The 23,345-nt window shown below is 43.1% G+C and overlaps 1 protein-coding gene across 6 annotated transcripts in view; it reads right to left on the reverse strand.

The window, feature by feature from the left end:
- Positions 1-23,345, reverse strand: part of LOC140075660 (bile salt export pump-like) — a 266,222-nt gene that overhangs the window by 208,439 nt on the left and 34,438 nt on the right. For 5 of the 6 annotated variants that reach the window (XM_072121811.1, XM_072121806.1, XM_072121805.1 and 2 more), the window contains 11 exons: positions 22,749-22,862; positions 21,256-21,366; positions 20,951-21,076; positions 20,479-20,682; positions 17,832-18,002; positions 16,478-16,676; positions 15,046-15,127; positions 12,789-12,921; positions 12,493-12,654; positions 8,912-9,016; positions 8,675-8,836 (listed from right to left, as the gene is read on the reverse strand). The exons of the other annotated variant lie outside the window; for it this stretch is intronic. In XM_072121811.1, the coding sequence (XP_071977912.1) occupies positions 8,675-8,836; positions 8,912-9,016; positions 12,493-12,654; positions 12,789-12,921; positions 15,046-15,127; positions 16,478-16,676; positions 17,832-18,002; positions 20,479-20,682; positions 20,951-21,076; positions 21,256-21,366; positions 22,749-22,862 (1,569 nt within the window). The remainder of the gene's footprint in view (positions 1-8,674; positions 8,837-8,911; positions 9,017-12,492; positions 12,655-12,788; positions 12,922-15,045; positions 15,128-16,477; positions 16,677-17,831; positions 18,003-20,478; positions 20,683-20,950; positions 21,077-21,255; positions 21,367-22,748; positions 22,863-23,345) is intronic. 6 annotated transcript variants of the gene reach the window in all.

Consider the following 23,345-nt stretch of genomic DNA (forward strand, 5'->3'; position numbering starts at 1 on the left):
CCTACTGTTTCCTGTCCATTTCCGTGGTGTTTCCATCCTTTTCTGAGGTTCCCAGGTGTTTGGCCAAGCTTCCCTGTGCAGAGCCTTGGCCCCCTTGAAATATGCTCGAGTCTCCCATTGACTTCAATGGGGCTCGTTATTCGAGACGAGCACTCGAGCATCGGGAAAAGTTTGTCTCGAATAACGAGTACCCGAGCATTTTAGTGCTCGCTCATCTCTACTCCTTATCAAACGAACTGTGTCAGGCAGAATTTTGGGTTGTTTTCATGGATTCCACATCAAACTTGTAAACTTTGTCGCCACCCTGCTGTGTAATCCACAAAATATACTGGCAAACTTTTATCATTTACCGATATTATTTCAGTGCTTCTTGCGCATCTGTTTACATTCCCCTCACCCGCCATATCCCAAACTTATAGGAACGCTACTACACTTGATCTTATGCAAAAGGTTCTTAGAAGTGCCGTTTGGGGAGTAGCCGAGAGACAGGGGCTTGGATAGGCGAAAGCTCGCCTGGCAGCGGAGCGCAAGCTCCATCCCAAGATCCAACTAACATAGTTTTAACTGCAGCACCTTTAATCTACTACTAGTTCACTGCCTCCATACATGGTCCCCTTATCAAACGAGCTGTGTCAGGCAGAATTTTGGGTTGTTTTCATGGCTTCCACATGAAACTTGTTAACTTTGTCGCCACCCTGCTATGTAATCCACAAAATATACTGGCAAACTTTTATCATTTACCGATATTATTTCAGTGCTTCTTGCGCATCTGTTTACATTCCCCTCACCCGCCATATCCCAAACTTATAGGAACGCTACTACACTTGATCTTATGCAAAAGGTTCTTAGAAGTGCCGTTTGGGGAGTAGCCGAGAGACAGGGGCTTGGATAGGCGAAAGCTGGCCTGGCAGCGGAGCGCAAGCTCCATCCCAAGATCCAACTAACATAGTTTTAACTGCAGCACCTTTAATCTACTACTAGTTCACTGCCTCCATACATCGTCCCCTTATCAAACGAGCTGTGTCAGGCAGAATTTTCAGGTGTTTCACCAGATACATAGTGGAACTCGGCCCATCTGTCGCCGCCATGCTGGAGACCTGAAGTTGCAATCATAGCAGCGCAATATGAATGCCCCATACTGTCGCTCTTAATCATGGAAGTCGTCTCCATGGCTGCCTCCACATGTCGTCCCCTTATCAAAAGAGCTGTGTCAGGCTCATTTTTCGGGTGTTTCACCAGATACGTTATGGAACTTGGTCTCTATGTCGCCTCCATGCTGTGTTATCGACTAAATATACCGTCAACTTTTTGTTCACATAGGAAATCATTTCACCTCCTTTGGTGAAACCTGAGTCCATTTAGGGTATGTCGCCATGAGACTCTCTAGCCTGCCACTGCTGCCGCTGCCTCTGCATGCCGTCCCCTATAGTGTCAGGGTCAATTATTGCATGTTTTAGATGCTATCTAGCCTCATTCGGTCACTCTGTCATGGCCATGCTGTTGCCCATAATTTTGGCATAATGGTGCGATTAAGCAGCCTCAGAGGCATCCATGCATGCTGCCCCTGCTGTTTCCTGTCCATTTCCGTGGTGTTTCCATCCTTTTCTGAGGTTCCCAGGTGTTTGGCCAAGCTTCCCTGTGCAGAGCCTTGGCCCCCTTGAAATATGCTCGAGTCTCCCATTGACTTCAATGGGGCTCGTTATTCGAGACGAGCACTCGAGCATCGGGAAAAGTTTGTCTCGAATAACGAGTACCCGAGCATTTTAGTGCTCGCTCATCTCTACTCCTTATCAAACGAACTGTGTCAGGCAGAATTTTGGGTTGTTTTCATGGATTCCACATCAAACTTGTAAACTTTGTCGCCACCCTGCTGTGTAATCCACAAAATATACTGGCAAACTTTTATCATTTACCAATATTATTTCGGCACTTCTTGCGCATCTGTTTACATTCCCCTCACCCGCCATAACCCAAACTTATAAGAACGCTACTACACTTGATCCTATACAAAAGGTTCTTAGAAGTGCTGTTTGGGGAGTAGCCTAGAGACAGGGGCTTGGATTGGCGAAAGCTCGCCTGGCAGCGGAGCGCCAGCTCCATCTCAAGATCCAACTAACATAGTTTTAACTGCAGCACCTTTAATCTACTACTAGTTCACTGCCTCCATGCATGGTCCCCTTATCAAACGAGCTGTGTCAGGCAGAATTTTGGGTTGTTTTCATGGCTTCCACATCAAACTTGTTAACTTTGTCGCCACCCTGCTGTGTAATCCACAAAATATACTGGCAAACTTTTATCATTTGCCGATATTATTTCAGTGCTTCTTGCGCATCTGTTTACATTCCCCTCACCCGCCATATCCCAAACTTATAAGAACGCTACTACACTTGATCTTATACAAAAGGTTCTTAGAAGTGCTGTTTGGGGAGTAGCCGAGAGACAGGGGCTTGGATTGGCAAAAGCTCGTCTGGCAGCGGAGCGCCAGCTCCATCTCAAAATCCAACTAACATAGTTTTAACTGCAGCACCTTTAATCTACTACTAGTTCACTGCCTCCATACATGGTCCCCTTATCAAACGAGCTGTGTCAGGCAGAATTTTGGGTTGTTTTCATGGCTTCCACATCAAACTTGTTAACTTTGTCGCCACCCTGCTGTGTAATCCACAAAATATACTGGCAAACTTTTAGCATTTACCGATATTATTTCAGTGCTTCTTGCGCATCTGTTTACATTCCCCTCACCCACCATATCCCAAACTTATAGGAACGCTACTACACTTGATCTTATACAAAAGGTTCTTAGAAGTGCTGTTTGGGGAGTAGCCGAGAGACAGGGGCTTGGATAGGCGAAAGCTGGCCTGGCAGCGGAGCGCCAGCTCCATCCCAAGATCCAACTAACATAGTTTTAACTGCAGCACATTTAATCTACTACTAGTTCACTGCCTCCATACATCGTCCCCTTATCAAACGAGCTGTGTCAGGCAGAATTTTCAGGTGTTTCACCAGATACATAGTGGAACTCGGCCCATCTGTCGCCGCCATGCTGGAGACCTGAAGTGTCAATCATAGCAGCGCAATATGGATGCCCCATACTGTCGCTCTTAATCATGGAACCATTTCCGTAAAAACAATTAAAAATAGAACCACTATGCTATTCCATTATTCCTAGGTGAAATATTCAAACGACCCGGCCTGATTTGAAAATTATAATTTTTTCAAAGTAAACGCTTCTGGCCCCCAGGCCCATTTTGGGTGGGGAGGAGCCGAGAGACAGGGGCTTGGACAGGCGAAAGCTCGCCTGGCAGTGGACCGCCAGCTCCATCCCAAGATTAGGCAGCCTCAGAGGCATCCATGCATGCTGCCCCTGCTGTTTCCTGTCCATTTTGCCTCCACGATCCTCCACAGCGTCCACCAATGTCTCATTTCAACTCTCTATACCCCAGATGCTGGAGCACGAGAGGATATGCAGCACATCATCCCCTTATCAAACGAGCTGTGTCAGGCAGAATTTTCAGGTGTTTCACCAGATACATAGTGGAACTCGGCCCATCTGTCGCCGCCATGCTGGAGACCTGAAGTTGCAATCATAGCAGCGCAATATGAATGCCCCATACTGTCGCTCTTAATCATGGAAGTCGTCTCCATGGCTGCCTCCACATGTCGTCCCCTTATCAAAAGAGCTGTGTCAGGCTCATTTTTCGGGTGTTTCACCAGATACGTTATGGAACTTGGTCACTATGTCGCCACCATGCTGTGTTATCGACTAAATATACCGTCAACCTTTTGTTCACATAGGAAATCATTTCACCTCCTTTGGTGAAACCTGAGTCCATTTAGGGTATGTCGCCATGAGACTCTCTAGCCTGCCACTGCTGCCGCTGCCTCTGCCTCTGCATGCCGTCCCCTATAGTGTCAGGGTCAATTATTGCATGTTTTAGATGCTATCTAGCCTCATTCGGTCACTCTGTCATGGCCATGCTGTTGCCCATCATTTTGGCATAATGGTACGATTAAGCAGCCTCAGAGGCATCCATGCATGCTGCCCCTGCTGTTTCCTGTCCATTTCCGTGGTGTTTCCATCCTTTTCTGAGGTTCCCAGGTGTTTGGCCAAGCTTCCCTGTGCAGAGCCTTGGCCCCCTTGAAAAATGCTCGAGTCTCCCATTGACTTCAATGGGGTTCGTTATTCGAGACGAGCACTCGAGCATCGGGAAAAGTTTGTCTCGAATAACGAGTACCCGAGCATTTTAGTGCTCGCTCATCTCTACTCCTTATCAAACGAACTGTGTCAGGCAGAATTTTGCGTTGTTTTCATGGATTCCACATCAAACTTGTTAACTTTGTCGCCACCCTGCTGTGTAATCCACAAAATATACTGGCAAACTTTTATCATTTACCAATATTATTTCAGCGCTTCATGCGCATCTGTTTACATTCCCCTCACTCGCCATAACCCAAACTTATAAGAACGCTACTACACTTGATCTTATACAAAAGGTTCTTAGAAGTGCTGTTTGGGGAGTAGCCTAGAGACAAGGGCTTGGATTGGCGAAAGCTCGCCTGGCAGCGGAGCGCCAGCTCCATCTCAAGATCCAACTAACATAGTTTTAAAGGGCACCTACCACCACAAATCTACCTATAAAGGTAGATTGGGTGGTAGGTGAATCAATGGGACATGAGGATAGCCCTTTTAAGGGCTAATCCTCACGTCCCCGCACTTTTTTGTAAACTTTTATTACCTTAATATGTTAATTTTGTTATGCGGCTACTTGGGCGTGGAGTAGCCGCATCTGAGGTTACACGAGGCGGCTACTCCACGCCCCGGTAGCCACTTTACCCCTCCTACTCACCATGTTCGGCGCGCAGCTGCTCGGAGCTGCGCGCCCTTGTCCGACGATCCTGCCGTCTGCGCATGCGCAGAACAGCAGGCCCGTGCCTGTGCAGCCCCGGCTTCGGAGCAGTGACCCCGCAGGCGCGGGCCTGCTGTTCTGCGCTTGCGCAGACGGCAGGATCGGCGGATGAGGGCGCGTAGCTACAAGCAGCTGCGCGCCGAACATGGTGAGTAGGAGGGGTAAAGTGGCTACCGGGGCGTGGAGTAGCCGCCTCGTGTAACCTCAGATGCGGCTACTCCACGCCCAAGTAGCCGCATAACAAAATTAACATATTTGGGTAATAAAAGTTTACAAAAAAGTGCGGGGACGTGAGGATTAGCCCTTAAAAGGGCTATCCTCACGTCCCATTGATTCACCTACCACCCGATCTACCTTTATAGGTAGATTTGTGGTGGTAGGTTTCCTTTAACTGCAGCACCTTTAATCTACTACTAGTTCACTGCCTCCATACATGGTCCCCTTATCAAATGAGCTGTGTCAGGCAGAATTTTGGGTTGTTTTCATGGCTTCCACATCAAACTTGTTAACTTTGTTGCCACCCTGCTGTGTAATCCACAAAATATACTGGCAAACTTTTATCATTTACCGATATTATTTCAGTGCTTCTTGCGCATCTGTTTACATTCCCCTCACCCGCCATATCCCAAACTTATAAGAACGCTACTACACTTGATCTTATACAAAAGGTTCTTAGAAGTGCTGTTTGGGGAGTAGCCGAGAGACAGGGGCTTGGATTGGCGAAAGCTCGCCTGGCAGCGGAGCGCCAGCTCCATCTCAAAATCCAACTAACATAGTTTTAACTGCAGCACCTTTAATCTACTACTAGTTCACTGCCTCCATACATGGTCCCCTTATCAAACGAGCTGTGTCAGGCAGAATTTGGGTTGTTTTCATGGCTTCCACATCAAACTTGTTAACTTTGTCGCCACCCTGCTGTGTAATCCACAAAATATACTGGCAAACTTTTATCATTTAACGATATTATTTCAGTGCTTCTTGTGCATCTGTTTACATTCCCCTCACCCGCCATATCCCAAACTTATAGGAATGCTACTACACTTGATCTTATACAAAAGGTTCTTAGAAGTGCTGTTTGGGGAGAAGCCGAGAGACAGGGGCTTGGATAGGCGAAAGCTGGCCTGGCAGCGGAGCGCCAGCTCCATCCCAAGATCCAACTAACATAGTTTTAACTGCAGCACCTTTAATCTACTACTAGTTCACTGCCTCCATACATGGTCCCCTTATCAAACGAGCTGTGTCAGGCAGAATTTTCAGGTGTTTCACCAGATACATAGTGGAACTCGGCCCATCTGTCGCCGCCATGCTGGAGACCTAAAGTTGCAATCATAGCAGCGCAATATGGATGCCCCATACTGTCGCTCTTAATCATGGAACCATTTCCGTAAAAACAATTAAAAATAGAACCACTATGCTATTCCATTATTCCTAGGTGAAATATTCAAACGACCCGGCCTGATTTGAAAATTATAATTTTTTCAAAGTAAACGCTTCTGGCCCCCAGGCCCATTTTGGGTGGGGAGGAGCCGAGAAACAGGGGCTTGGACAGGCGAAAGCTCGTCTGGCAGTGGACCGCCAGCTTCATCCCAAGATTAGGCAGCCTCAGAGGCATCCATGCATGCTGCCCCTGCTGTTTCCTGTCCATTTTGCCTCCACGATCCTCCACAGCGTCCACCAATGTCTCATTTCAACTCTCTATACCCCAGACGCTGGAGCACGAGAGGATATGCAGCACATCATCCCCTTATCAAACGAGCTGTGTCAGGCAGAATTTTCAGGTGTTTCACCAGATACATAGTGGAACTCGGCCCATCTGTCGCCGCCATGCTGGAGACCTGAAGTTGCAATCATAGCAGCGCAATATGAATGCCCCATACTGTCGCTCTTAATCATGGAAGTCGTCTCCATGGCTGCCTCCACATGTCGTCCCCTTATCAAAAGAGCTGTGTCAGGCTCATTTTTCGGGTGTTTCACCAGATACGTTATGGAACTTGGTCACTATGTCGCCACCATGCTGTGTTATCGACTAAATATACCGTCAACCTTTTGTTCACATAGGAAATCATTTCACCTCCTTTGGTGAAACCTGAGTCCATTTAGGGTATGTCGCCATGATACTCTCTAGCCTGCCACTGCTGCCGCTGCCTCTGCATGCCGTCCCCTATAGTGTCAGGGTCAATTATTGCATGTTTTAGATGCTATCTAGCCTCATTCGGTCACTCTGTCATGGCCATGCTGTTGCCCATAATTTTGGCATAATGGTAGGATTAAGCAGCCTCAGAGGCATCCATGCATGCTGCCCCTGCTGTTTCCTGTCCATTTCCGTGGTGTTTCCATCCTTTTCTGAGGTTCCCAGGTGTTTGGCCAAGCTTCCCTGTGCAGAGCCTTGGTCCCCTTGAAAAATGCTCGAGTCTCCCATTGACTTCAATGGGGCTCGTTATTCGAGACGAGCACTCGAGCATCGGGAAAAGTTCGTCTCGAATAACGAGTACCCGAGCATTTTAGTGCTCGCTCATCTCTAGTACTGACCGTATGCAAAGAAATAATCACCACAATGATCTCTCGCTTCTCCGATTCTGATACTGCTGGTACCACTTTATTTAGCTCGTACTGACCCAAAAATGATTTTGCGGGTGGAACCAATCCCTGACAGTAGCAGGTCAACATTGTATTTAGAGATGAGCGAATTTCTCCCAAAAAATGCAAACTGTCTAAACTGGGAAGACATGAACAACCTTCTGGACCCCTTTTCCAGTATGGCCTAGTTCCTTACTCTGGTCACTGCTGAATTTGTGCAAGGACTGGGAGACTCTCAAAAAGTAGCCACTCTCCCAAAATCCTTACTTTACCTTGGTGGACTGGGTTTTTCCAATTTTGGGGAACCAGAGCTCCATTTTTCATGTTGTGTCCTTCTTGGAAGTCATAAAACATGAAGAAATGGTCCAGGCTTGGCTCCAGGGAGAAAACTACTTTATAAGTAGTGATAAGGGGATGCACTAAATTTCTAAATCAAATTTTAAAATCCTGTTTGGGCGTCAATTGCAATTGTTTAAATGCTGCTGGCAAAGTCACTAGTGGCATCTAAACTACTGCAGGCGCCTGCGAGCCAGTACTAACATGGCAGCAGCACGCCATCATTTTGGGAATGGTCGTTGCTCCATCAGGGAGAGGTGGTCCTTCCAAAAATAGCGGCTGCAGCTATTTAAATGATGCTGGCAAGTTAACACCTGCAATGGAGTTATGAGACCCTCAAAATATGCCACAGCCGTGATGAAGCACCAGGCCCTGGCGGAGCAAGATTCACAGCTTCCACAACCTCCCAGTTCCACAGATCACCAAAAAATTCCAATTCATCATCCATCCAAGTTTGTATTGAATATCGGTCAGGCAAATTCTATTCAATCATCTCTAATTATATTTATTGATTGGATGTAGTCCTGACAAATCCATCTGGTGGGAAATCACCACTGGATCAGAAAGTGCAGAAGAGCAAAGGACCAGGCAGTGGCAGACCAGGAAGAAGAGTACAGATGAGGAGTGAATACAAATTTTTACACATCTAAGCAATTTAAACCGCTTTTTTTTTAAAATAAAAAAACCTCATCTCATTTTGATGGACTATTTACATGAAAATATCCCTTAAAGAAGTCTAGATCCATTTCACTCAAGTAACATTATGAGTAAGGATCCAAGTTTCCTAAATCCCAGCCCCCATTTAGAATTTTTTTAAATTGAAATCTTTTCCAAATATAGTCACTTTAACATACCCCTTGTATTTGGGAAGCATCAGTTGCCAGTCTTGTGGTTAAGGCACCGGGACTATTTCTAGGGTCATCAAACCAACCAACTTCCTGCCCCAACATGGCTTGGAATCCAATCTTACGGAGTCTTCTGGTTAGTAATTCTCCAGACTTTGCAAATGTGTATCCCTGATGAAATAGAAAAGAAATAATCATGCATTTGTTCAAAATTAGTTTTCAAACTTAAGTCTAAATGATACCTACCTGTAAGAATTGTGTCAAAAATGATACAATTCCAATAAGAACAAAAAGCACGCAAATGCCATTGATTTGATTTTTTTGCTCATCCTTATCTGGCAAGGAGAAGATCTGTGAGGAACGAAACATATATTACTCCAAAATACACTCAGAATATCTAACTGGTATAGATTCAGGGTAGTTTCAATATTCAATATGCTTAATATGCTCCCTACTGTCAGACTGGTGAAGCAGACAGTCTGGCCCCGCCTATTTGACAATAGATCTCAGACTAATGACACTGATCACTCAGAAATGGTAAGGGATGAAGAGATACAATACAGTCAACACAAGAATTAGTGGACCAACATCTATTAAAAGGATTCAAAGGGGCACATGTATCATAGTGTCACCTAGGCAAATTGTCTTTTTTTTTGCGACTTTTCTGTTTTTTTTTTTTTTTACTTTTGTTTGCGCTCTTCAAGTGCACCTCAGTCTGCACCTTTTGCTGTGTGCCTCATGTGTAACTTTCCAGATGTTCCGTGCGACTTCTCACATTTTTTGTGACTTTTTTGCAACTTTTTAGGTGCAAATCTGCACCTGGTCCAGGGCAGGTGCAAAGGGAGTTTTCTTTTTCATGGACCCGATTTTAAGATGTAAATTGGAATTATTTCACATGCTTTAACTGTTTAATATTTTTCACAGTAACCTCTTTCGTCAAAATTCTTACTTTTTTTTTTGGTTACTTCTAAGGGCGAGGTGACGCGTAGCGGTTTAATTGCGTTTTTAATGCATTTTGAAACCTATTACAACAGCTGAGGAGGTGATTTGTCTTTTTTCATTACTGTTAACATTTGTGTTTACAAAATGCAATATAAATGCTGCGTTAATGCATGTGATAACATTGCATTTACTATGCATTTTTTAAATTCAAATGTTAAAAGTAATGAAATAAGGCAAATCACCTCCTCAGCTGTTGTAATAGGTTTCAAAATGCATTAAAAATGAAACATGTTAAATCCCAAATGAAAAGTAGTGTCCACTCCTGTATATAACCCTTTCACGTGGCTTGTGTCCTCTCCTGTATATAACCCCCTCACATGGCTTGTGTCCTCTCCTGTATATAACACCCTCACATGGCTTAGATCCTCTGAACGTGTATCACAAGTAAAAAGACAGGATTATACATAAGGGGCAAACAGGGGTGCACCTAGCCTTTCTGCTGCCTGAGGCGAACTATAAAAAGACGCCCCCCCCTCACTCCATATATGTAATATATAAAGGAGTGTCAGGACCAGACCCAATCATATTGGTTTAATGTGAAAATAAAGCAATGCAAAATACATAGAGCTTCCCATTGTACTATATTTTAAACAGAGTGAGCTACTACAAAGCACAAATACATACAACAATCCGCCATATAATATAAAATCAATACAGCGTGCCGCCATATACCATATAATAAATACAGCGTGCTGCCATATACCATATAATACATACAGCGTGCCGCCATACACCATATAATACATACAGCGTGCCGCCATATACCATATAATACATACAGCGTGCTGCCATATACCATATAATACATACAATGTGCCGCCATATACCATATAATACATACAGTGTGCCACCATATACCATATAATACATACAGCATGCTGCCATATACCATATAATACATACAGCATGCTGCCATATTCCATATAATACATACAGCGTGCTGCCATATACCATATAATACATACAGCGTGCTGCCATATACCATATAATACATACAGCGTGCCCCCATATACCATATAATACATACAGTGTGTGCCCCCATATACCATATAATACATACAGTGTGTGCCCCCATATACCATATAATACATACAGTGTGCCCCCATATACCATATAATACATACAGTGTGCTGCCATATAGTATATAATACATACAGCATGCCACCATATACCATACAATACATACAGTGTGCCACCATATAGTATATAATACATACAGCGTGCTCCCATATACCATATAATACATACAGCGTGCCACCATATACCATATAATACATACAGTGTGCTGCCATATACCATATAATACATACAGTGTGCCGCCATATAGTATATAATAATACAGCGTGACACCATAAACCATATAATGCATATAGAGTGCCACCATATACCATATAATACATACAGTGTGCCACCATATAATATATAATATATACAGCGTGCCGCCATATACCATATAATACATACAGTGTGCCGCCATATACCATACAATACATACAGCGTGCCCCCATATAGTATATAATATATACAGCGTGCCGCCATATAATACATAAAGATGCTGCCATATACCATACAATACATACAGCGTGCCCCCATATAGTATATAATATATACAGCGTGCCGCCATATACCATAAAATACATACAGCGTGCCGCCATATGTTATATTTTACATGGTGGCATGCTGAATGTACACACATGCATACTGACTATACATACAGCAAATACATTTATAAACAGTAGATACACCAAATATACACACACATACATATACCACATACAGAATATACAAATATATATATACATCCATACTTAAATATACATACATACAAAGAAGTTACCTTACATTTTTTCTTCTTCCATCGTTGGCCTTGTCCTCCAGTGGGGGGGTGAGCTTTGCCAGGGTGGTGGGAATCAGTCCCGGGGGAAAGGGGGGAAACGGAGCGGGGGGGAAAGGATTGGAGCCGGGGGGGGGGGGAAGCGAGACAGGGGAGGGGATCCGAGCGGGGGGTGGGGAACTGGTGTGGACTTTGGACCGGGCAGGTACCTTTGCCAGGTGGGTGGATGTGCCGGCCAGCGGGCCGCGAGGGGAAGTGCCGGGCGGCCGGTGGATGTGATGAGCGGACCGCGTGGGAAAGTGCCGGCTGGTGGGATGGTGGATGTGAAGGGCGGGCCGCGAGGGGAAGTGCCGCTGGGTTGATGTGATGAGCGGTCCGCTGGGGAGTGTGCCGGCCAGCGGGCATGTTGATGTGATGGGCGGGCTGCGAGGGGAAATGCCGGTGAGCGGGTGGATGTGATGGGCGGGATGCGGGGCGAAATGTGCCGCGGGGTGGCTGTGATGGGCGGGCCGCGGGGGAGTGTGCCGGCCAGCGGGTGTGTTCATGTGATGGGCGGGCCGCGTAGGGAAGTGCCAGCGGGCGGGTTGATGTGAAGGGCAGGTCCATGTGCCGGCTGACGGGGGGGGGACGTGGCGGCCGGAGAACATGCCGGCAGGCGGGACCCCGACGCCGCCCCCTCGTCTAGCAGGAGGCGCGCCGCCTGAGACGAGAATCTCAACTCGCCTTATGGCAGGTGCGCCCCTGGGTGCAAAAAGTCTCTAAAATTCACCTCAGAGAGACAAAACTATGATACATGTGCCCCAAAGTGTCATAGTTGATGGAGTGGTCAAATATTCTCTTGAAGAGGAATAGGAATGTAGCTATTGAGAGTGCGGAGACCATAGCCCAGCCATAGTGCCACAAAGGTTTGGAGACCCTCATAAGGCTTCAGTATTACAATGGCCACATATTTAAAGAATTAAATACAGATAGATAGAAAGATAGATCTCACCAGAAGAATCTGACTGAAGAGCAAGGCATATAGTGGGTTGACAGCGCCATTCACAGCTGCTCCAAGTGAACCTATTAACATGTATGGCCACTCAGGAGCGTTGTATTTCAAGATACGAGCAACTGGGGCTGGCTCAACATCATCGTCATCATTAACAATTCCCTGGGAGAAAAAATAACGGATGTAAGGTTATAATTTTGAGAAATAAGGTATATACATGGTAGACTTATCAGGCTTATTCCCTTTTGGGCATAATTTTGGTTTCTCCAGAATCTTTTAAACAGTTCCCCCTTTACCTTCTTAGCTTTTCCCGAGTCATCATGCTGAGACACAGGTTTTATTGCCTCAGGTGTGTCTGGTATTTCCAAAAATGGAGGGTCAGGAATTATTTTTGATAGCTGTGATCTTGAGCGACTCTGGAGGGAAGCACTAAAACACAAAAGTATAAGTATATCGCCTTAAAAAGCTATCTTTACCATATATAATAGTATATGTGTTATACGTTTGGTAAACGAAGGAATAATTAAGTGTTTTGAGAAGAATGTTATTATTTGAACCGTAGCCTTTCAATACTGTATTTAGTTTCTATGTGTCACCATGGTTACAGACTACAAAGAAACCCCATGTGTAGTCTGATTATGAAGATATTTGCTTCTCCACTAAACTTGCTTCTACTTTCGTTTATACTGTACTACCTGGCGCCCATACCCCCTCACTTTTTAAAGAGGGGCTTATTTTTCATTGTACACAGTGAGCCTCATTGGGGCAGATTTACTTACCCGGCGCGTTCTCTGCGGTGGATTCGGGTCTTCCGGCGATTCACTAAGGTAGTTCCTCCGCCGTCCACCAGGTGGCGCTGCTGTGCTGAAGTCCGCTGAGGCCCGCTGGAATGCCCTGAAATTAACCGGCCTATACCTGGTGAAGGTAAGTGCAAGTTTCGCAACACATTTTTTTTTTTAAAATGCAGTGGTTTTTCCGAATCCGTTGGGTTTTCGTTCGGATGCGCCAAAATCCGATCGCGTGCACCAAAATTCCGGGGCAATACAGGGAAAATCGGCGCAAATCGGATATATTCGGGTAACATGTCGGGAAAACGCGAATCGGGCCCTTAGTAAATGACCCCCAATCTTGGTGAATCGCGGCATAGTGCATTATCGTCAGACAATGCACTTTCGGGGAACAACTCCGGACGGGTAAGTAAATGTGCCCCATAGTGTTCAAATGATGGAAAAGACTGGGTTTTTACAACTCTCAAATAGCTGAGGACCTTATGTAACCTAAATAGGCTGGAGGACTTAACATGAAATGCAATGGACCTCATAGGACTGTGGGACAGCACAAAAATTCTTGGAAAATTTTGGCCACCTAGAAACCTGATTGGAGTGCCTCAGATTTGCCTGTAACTAAAGTATTGTTCAAGGAGTTCATCCATGTTAACAAGCAGTAACTGATATTAACAGTAGATTAGAAAGTACTTGTGTATATTACAGATTAGTATATTGGAGATACAAGGGAGGAAGACATTCTTTGGGTATCAATCTTTGGATCAAACATTTATTATAAGCTGGTGCTAAGTGTGCCAGAGAATGATGTTGCCCCCTCCATCACACCGGAGGGATTCATAAGGAGACTCCGGCCTGCTGATAACATGGAGGTGGCATAAGGGGGGAAATTGGCCCAATTCTTGGTTGTATGTCAGTTGTACACATATTTCAGGGCTTGTACACCAGAAAACTGGCACACAAGCCTTGATAAATGTGCCCATTTGTTCGTAGTCTGTAACCACGGAGACACATAAGTCTACAAATACTCTATGATATTATTAACCTGGAGTCTTAATTAAAGATTAACAAATCATTCTAGTCCCAATTTCCCTGAAATGCTACCAGATTTTTGTAAAGATTCCGTTCGGATTCAAATCTTAACAATCTGAACTGAAGATACTCCAATTGTTCAGGAAATTTTTCTTTTTTTTAAAAAAAGTTCCACTATAGTTTTATTAATTTTTTTTTTTCTTTGCTGAACCATACGCTAATACCCTAATATATGTATATAAAATAAACAAAATTATATAGGACCTTTTTATTTTTTAAAAATGTGTGTTTAGAGGACTAGTAGAGTAATACCAATTTCTGGTCCCAAAAATCGGATTTGATAGAGTGGTGGAAAATTGACAAATTTGAAAGAAATCTAGGAATAAATGCTGATTTTCTGGGCTGTAACAAATAAAATTGATAATATATATTTTTTCCCACCATTCTTTTAGTCATTATGACTAGGTGTATACAGTATACTATTATACCACTGTGTAATTATACATATTTTATATGACCTTTCTCTAATTCTTCCTTTTCTTAGAAATTCTAGTGGAGGAATTAGGTGTCATTCTTCATGTATACATTAAGTCACAGAAGAAAAATGATATATTAATATAATATAAAGGCTCATTCATCAGCCTCACATTAATTACAGCCCCTCTTATATAATTACATTTATCTACCATTACTTGTTATTCAAGTAGTCTGAACTTTCCATGTCTGATAATAAGCCTACCGCAAGCTGGACTGATAGCCGCCTCTTTTGAAGGACTGAACCTTCTGTCGTTTGGGCTTCTTATATTGTTTGTCTTCTGCAGCTGAAAAAAAATCAAATTTGTTTTATATGATTAAATATGTAATATAGTATTATTCAGTATTATTCAGTATTATAACAGAGAAATGTGATAGTATGTTTATTACAGTAAAAATTAATTCATATAGTTAATAAAAATGTATTAACTGCAATGGAAGGAATGGGACCACCAAAGACCACATCTTAGCAGAGTGGAAATTTTTAATAAATAAGGTTAGCTAAAAGATTCTGTTCACAATTGACCAGGTCTGTACAATTCAATAGATAGATAAATGATTGATTCTTGCTTCTAATATAGGTATGATGTAGACTTATAGAAAGAGAGGTATCTTAAATTTCAAATAGATGAATATATCTATGGATGGAGGGATGATTGCCAGCTAAAATACATCAAGATGCTCCGGTCTCTTGATGTATCTGGCAGGGATCAGCACAGCTTTTACCAAAAAATAAACGTGAAAAGTCGGCAGCCGCGGCGAGCCCAGAGACAGGAATGAGCCGCTCCGGCCCACAGTCCTGCCGTCCATGTCCCACTTCATGCCCCTCCGGGCTACCCCACCCCCACTGACGTGGAGATTCTATTTGCAGAAGCTCTGATAAATTCCCCCCAAAATATCTTTCTATCTATTGTAATCTAAATATCTATTGTATATCCAAGTAAGAGGCAGCACTCCATTTTGTAGTGAAGCAATGGACCTTTATATTTCATCTATTTTTCTTTCTTTCTATCTACAAAAGTCCACAGCAGCACAGTGCCATGCTTGGCCCATAAAAGTTGGGCCCCAGACTAAACACAATGGGGCACATTTACTTACCCGGCCGAAAGGAGTTCCGGAAATACAGGGTGTCCGACGATCATGCACTACAGCGTGATTCACATAGAATGTGTCGCTTCCCCACACAGGTCCGCCGGAGTTCACCTTCTTCTTCCTGGTGCATGTAAGTGCATTGTCTTGCGACGCAATTTTAAAGTTAAATCCAGCACTCAGTCGAATCCGTCGGATTGTCCAACGGCCCGCCCCCTGATCTCTATGGCATGAAAGTCGGCGGGATTGCGCCAAAATCCGATCACCTGCGACACAATCCCTTCTAAATAGCTGGAAATTTCCAAAAGCCGACGAAAGTGCAAACCGCGGGACCCTCAGTAAATAACCCCAATGTCTAAAGTTTTTCTGGACAATTCTTCTATCCTCCAGCAGCAGCAGCCCCGCACCACTATCGTGAGATGCTGATGGGTGGCCATGGCTAGTGAAGACTAGTGAAAGGCTCCAGGCCCGGCAGTGTTAACCCTAAAACCCCCCTAAAACCCCCCTGAGAGTAAATTGCACATAAATTACAAAACAGAACGTATTGCCTTTCTCCATTTCTGTTAGCGCTTTATCCCCTTGACTCTGCAGAGTCACCAATGTGAAGTAGACTCCTTTCCTTTCCAGCAGTTCATCATGGGTTCCTCTCTCCACAGCCCGGCCATGCTCAAATCCAATGATTACATCTGCATTTTTAATTGTGGACAATCGATGGGCAATACAGATGATTGTGCGGCCAAAACGAACCTGGAGATGAAGCATTGGCATCATTGAACCATAAATATCATCTCATTAAACCTCAGCAATCATGTAATACAGTACATAGACATTTGACTTTGATTTGTCCAATATAGAAACCATGAATAACAGAGGTAAGTGTTAAGAAAAAAGTAATGAGCAAAGTGTACCATCACAGAATCAGCAGGACCGTCCCAGATTTTATGTGCGGTCTTAATCTCAAAGGAGGTCGGTGGTATGGAGAGAGGTAACAGTAGAGGGCATTGTCCTATGTGGGGAGGCCACAGGTGTTGGAGGAGTTTATGAAATATGAGAAGGCCACACTGAGGCAGGGGAATATAAACTGTATGTAAATGTATAGAGGCCTTTGAAGGAGACACTACACTGCATGAGGGCCAAAAGTGGGTTATTATTATACCTTGATGAGGGCACTAAATGGGTAATATAATGTATGGGGGCCAAATTCTCTCTTCTGAAAGTTGGAAGGTACTGTATGATAATGGTCTTTCACAGTATATCAGAATGATATCATATAGTTATATATAAGTAATATATTAGATCAAGTATCTTATAATTTTATTGCATTGTATTGTCTTGTCTACTTTTAACATTGACATCCATAACATGGCAGTAAAATCAAACTAGTTACCTTATTATGGTGCCAGGTATTATTACCTGGGACAATGGGACCCTATACACACCTTTAAACAAAAATGTTTTTCAGAAAAGGGAACATGTAATATTTATCCATTACTATAGGCAAGGCCAAATTATAGGATAGGACCCTGGGCCCCAACCACTTTTCCCTTAACTGGGCCCTCACCAAGAATCGCCCACTATGTGTTCGGGTACTATTTGGCTCCCCGCCCGGTTCAAAGAACCATGCAGTAGCCAGTACACTTGTGGGGGAAGCTGTCTTAAATGGATTATTGACTAAGGTGGAACCCTACCTGCTACATGGATGCTAAATGTGTACCCAGTCTGGGCTACATTCACCAGATTTTGTGTCCATGGGCCTCCACCACTCTTAATCTGGCCCTGACTATACATGATGGGAAGAATCATGGTTGGGTCATCTCTCTTTTGGTGGGCCATGTTTAGAATGCATAGTCGGCCTCCCAACAGCATTGATGAGTTCTAGTTAAAGTTATCACAAAACTTTACCTTATCTAAGGCCTCCTGGACAATTGCTTCACTTTCGTTATCAAGAGCGGATGTGGCCATATCAAGGAGGAGGATTCTGGGATTTCGGACCAGGGCTCTGGCAATTGCAATTCTTTGCTTCTGTCCTCCACTCATTTGACTTCCACCTTCTCCAACCATGGTGTCAAATTGCTAAAAATATGAATAAAGATTTGTTATAATCATGATGAATCATTGAGTCATGCATCTCACACTTTAAATGTCTTTTCTCAAGACCAAATTAATTAAACTCTTGCTTATAACTACAATCCTACGTATTTCTTGTTAGTGCGGTTGAACATTTTCCAATGACCAGACATCTATATTATATCCCAAGAGTCCATGAGTCTTGTATTACATGACAGTGTCCTGCTAACTAAACATCACCTTCAATTCCTGGCATAATTTAATAAGGAACTCGGTTTAGTTGGAACATTGTCCCAAGTACTCAAAATTCACAAGCAATAATTTATGTTTGAATATGTTAAGAGGGAGTCCACCATAGTTCACTATCTTCTTCCTGGTGCATGTAAGTGCTTGATCTTGCAACACAATTTGAAAGTTAAATCCGGCGCCGAGTCCGAATCAGTCGGCACACCGGCGGCACGCCCCCGGATTTATGTTGAATGAAAGCCAGCGAAGCCGCACCAAAATCCAGTCGCGTGCAACACTATCCTTAGTTACATACCTGTGCTAGCTGTGCAAAATCCAAAAATGTCAGGGTCTCGTGTAGTGGGTATGTACAATACTGCCCCGAATATTAATAATATGTCCCAATAAGGAGAATAATTGAATCTTCCCTTGGATTTGTGTTTGGGGTCAGTAAAGTGGAGCGATCTGGTGAGATGGATCATTGGTAGGCTTTATGCAGAATGATGTCTGGATAACCATGATTTCTAAAGCATTCTCTAAGATAATTAGTCTGTGTCTGGAATTCATGTATCCGCAGGTACTGCCTAAAAGCAATCCCTCTCTTCAATGCTGGGGGTTAATGATATTCCCAATGTAGCAATGAATTGGTAGCGGTGGGTTTTTGCGATATATAGTGGTATATATAGCGGTAATCACCATTGATCATCCAATGGTGATTTCATGATTTTTACATCAGGGAAGGGAACACTTGAGAAATATATCTCATGTGTAAATCGCAGACCTAGATTGTTAGAATTTAGGTTTCTGACCAATTCCTCAAAGGCCTCTTTGCTGTCCTCCCAGATAATAAAGATGTCATCTTTATATCTGGCCCAAAGGCTCGCTAGTTCTATCCCACGGGCTCCTGCGTCCTCACTAAAAACACACTTATGTTCCTTATGATGATATGATGAGGGAAGAAAAAGGTTAGGGCAAAATCTAGGGAAGGCAGGCACCTAGAAAGTGGGAAAGTAAAACACCAGTGTAAGGTAAGGAAGCAGAAAAAACAAGAAATAGAGAATAAAAGGAGAGACCTAATTAAAGTGCTATTCACATAAAAGGAAAATTTCACTAGCTAATAATGAAGTAGGAAAAGGAAAAGAACTCAGGAAATAGTAAAGGTAGACCATCTAGAGATCTAGCACTAGAGAACCTGAAAGAAATACATGATGTACCAAAAGAAAGACATAGCAGGAATTCTACCTTGGAAACGAGGCATAATAGTAACAGAAAAAAATGGAAGAAATGGGGAAAAAGGGCGCAATGGTAACTGTACTAAGAGACATGTTAATTTAAATGGGCATGAGCACAATAACAACAGTGGAAAAGTAAGTGAAAAAGCAAAATATGTAAAAGATAATACAACTATAGTAAAAAGGAAAAGAAAAGTAGAAATTGTTAGTGTTGTAAGAGAAAAGAGACATTCTTCAAGCAAGGAAATTGAAGACAAAAGTCTGGAAAGCCATGAAGACCAAACTCAAGAAGCATCCATCTTCCAAGTAAGTGAGCAGACATCACCTTTAGAAAGTGATCTGTCATCTGTACCAGGTGTGGAAGAAGCAATCTTGGCAAACAAGCCTTCATCATGTACATCAGATTGTCTGACATATGACCAAGAACAACCATCTACAATTCCAGTTGAGTATGAGCAAACACCTGCTGAGAATTTGCAACCACTTTACGATAGTGATCAGTGATTTCAGTGATGAACCTCAAGATCCAGACAGAAATTTGCCATAAGCTCTGCATAGAAAACAGTCACAAGCTCAGAGAGCGATCCACCAAAAGCTGTAGACAGTGATCAGACAAAATTTCTGAGCTCCAGGTTCTAGACAGTGACGAACCCCAACTTCTGGGCCCTAATTTTAAATAATTATCAATGGGGATCTGATCATAAAAGAATCAGTACAGTAAAAAAAATCTAAAGTTTCTGTCTCTGGTTTCATTATTTGATCAACAGCAATTACAACAAGGCATCAATGATCCAGGATTAATATTAAGGCAAATGTAGGCAGATGCCCATTTGTGAATTTGAGATTTGCCTTTAGAAAGACACAAAAATAGTTACTCACTATTATGAGTAACATAAGAAAATTACTTGATTACAAAGTTAATTTGCCATAGGCACCTACCTCATAATAGAGTACATACTAAGGTATATCAATAAAAATCAAAGTCAGGAAATACCTCAATGGAATTTGCACACAACAAATCTAACCTGTGGCAAGTCCATGATGAAGTTGTAGGCATTGGCTTCCTTTGCTGCTTTGATGATGTCATCCATAGTTGCGCTGTCGTTGCCGAAACGGATATTCTCTGCAATTGTTGTAGCGAACAGGACCGGCTCCTGCTCCACTATACCAATGAGAGAGCGCAGCCACTGGATGTTTAAAGAGCGGATGTCATGTCCGTCCAAGGTGACCTATTACATCCAAAATAGTAATCAGAGCCGTGCCTTAGAAGAAGAGATCTGGAAAACCATAAGGCACTGATATAGAAAATACATTATTTGATAACACTTACATAATTGATGATGCTGAACAAGGATGAAAACATAGCTGCACTCCTGTAATGGGCACCACTGTGAAATATTCATATTGTAGAGCCACCACAATGGAAACATTGAACTATTGAAGCCTCCCCCTGGTAAAGTTGTGCACCACAAGCCTGTAGTACCCTATAGCACTCACCATTCCTTCATCAGGGTCATAGAAGCGTTGAATGAGTTGAATTGTGGTGCTTTTTCCAGCTCCACTGGGTCCAACAAATGCTGTAGTCTCTCCAGACTTGATATTCATGTTTAATTTGTCTAAAATCTGAGCAAAAATATAACATATCAAGTATTTTAAAGGCGTTTTCTTGTTTGTATTTAAATGGGTCATAATAGGTTAAAAAATAAAAATTAAGGGGGTTTCCATAAAGAGTTAGAGGGAAACAAATTGTGCCGAACCTGAGACACAGTTAATGCTAATCTAAGTATAGGAGGTCATCGTACCTTGACCTTTGGTCGGGATGGATAATGGAAAGAAATGTTATGAAATTCTATGTCTCCCTTGACCTTGTCCAGCTTGTTGCCGACTTCGGACATGCAGTCAATTGTTGGCACCTGCAAAATTCATGTACATTGGTTTCACGCACTGATATCTACATCTAGATAAATAATCCAGAATTGGATAATGACATGATTATGCACCCGCACCCCCCAGATAAAAAAAATAAATACAGGTGGTCCCTGACTTACATACGACCCCTAGTTACAAACGGACCTCTGGATATTGGTAATTTCCTGTACTTTAGCCCTAGGCTACAATAAACAGCTGTAACAGTTATCACAGGCATCTGTAATGAAGATTTTTGTTACTCCTGGTTCTTATGACAACCCAACATTTTTAAAATCCAATTGTAACAGAAACCAAAAAAATTTTGACCGGGTTTACAATTATAAAGTGTACGGTTCCGACTTACATACAAACTCAACTTAAGAACAAACCTACAGACCCTATCTTGTATGTAACCCGGGGACTGCCTGTACCCTACTATTATTCTCAGCTACTTTGATTTTGATTTTTCCTTTATAGGAAAGAAAGTCCCTTTCATTTACATCTTCATGACTGGCCAATGTAAAATTATGTTAACTATACTTGAAGGAGATTATGGAAAGGGCTGACGGACTGAGCCCTCTCCATACAGAGTCCACTGTATTTTTTAGCTATATTGGCCTCCAATATTATCATGTGAAAGTAGGGCCATGAAAAATGAGAACACAAAAGTGCGGAAAACCTGGTAAAAGGGGTGAAACAGAAGTCAATTCTACATTAAATTCGGTGAAATTGAAGATTGGAACCACTGACAAATACACCGGTAACGTTGATCCTCTAGTTTTTGTGACAAATGGACAGAGCTTGTTGTCACATTTAAATACCACATCTTCATTACACTACAATGGGGTACATTTACTTACTGTCGCGTGTTGTCCGACGAAGATTCGGGTCTGGCGGCATTCACTAAGGTCGTGTGCCCGATATCCAGCAGGTGTCGCTGCTGCGCTGAGATCCGCCGGAGTTCACGTTCTTCGTCCCGGTGCATGTGAGTGCTGATCTTGCGACACAAATTCTTTTTTAAATTCCACGTTTTTTCAGAATCCGTCGGGTTCTCCTACGGCCATGCCCCCGATTTCTGTCGGGTGAAAGCCGGCGCCGATGCATTACAATCCGATCGCATGCGCCAAAACCCCCCGACGAAAGTGCGGCATTCAGACCCTTAGTAAATGAGCCCCAAAGTGAGGATTTCTGTAACAATTCAGCATCATTTAGCTAAACCTAATAATAATAAGATATATTTTTATTTATACAGCGCCATCCTATTCTGCAAGTACAAACAATACAAGACATTACAGAGTAATAACATTGTTATATGGAACTATAGGAGTGAGGGCCCTGCTCACAAGAGCTTACAATCTATGAGGAGGAACACAGGAGGGGAACTTACTTTATCGATGGTTTCAAATATATTTGTGGCCGCGCCACGTCCTGATGCAAAAGCCTGAAGGCAAGGAGACGCTTGGCCAAGACTCAGAGCCCCGAGCAACACCCCAAAAAACACCTAGAACATAAAATAGTGATGTGACATTATTAATAGCCGTACTGCAGATAGGCTGCTGTTCTTACAAATTCCACAAAGTGACTCCGGAAAAAATAATTCAAATTTCAGATTTATATCTGAAGGTAGAAAAATTCCTTAGAATTCCTTAACATAATAATCTTCCGGGTAATACAGTAATTTGCAAATATCTATTTATAATGATTGCCGTTGTAAAGATATTCTTGTAATATCATTAGAGATGAGCGAGCACTAAAATGCTCGGGTACTCGTTATTCGAGACGAACTTTTCCCGATGCTCGAGTGCTCGTCTCGAATAACGAGCCCCATTGAAGTCAATGGGAGACTCGAGCATTTTTCAAGGGGACCAAGGCTCTGCACAGGGAAGCTTGGCCAAACACCTGGGAACCTCAGAAAAGGATGGAAACACCACGGAAATGGACAGGAAACAGCAGGGGCAGCATGCATGGATGCCTCTGAGGCTGC

Source organism: Engystomops pustulosus, chromosome 8 (genome assembly GCF_040894005.1).
Source record: "Engystomops pustulosus chromosome 8, aEngPut4.maternal, whole genome shotgun sequence".
Classification (NCBI taxonomy): domain Eukaryota; kingdom Metazoa; phylum Chordata; class Amphibia; order Anura; family Leptodactylidae; genus Engystomops; species Engystomops pustulosus.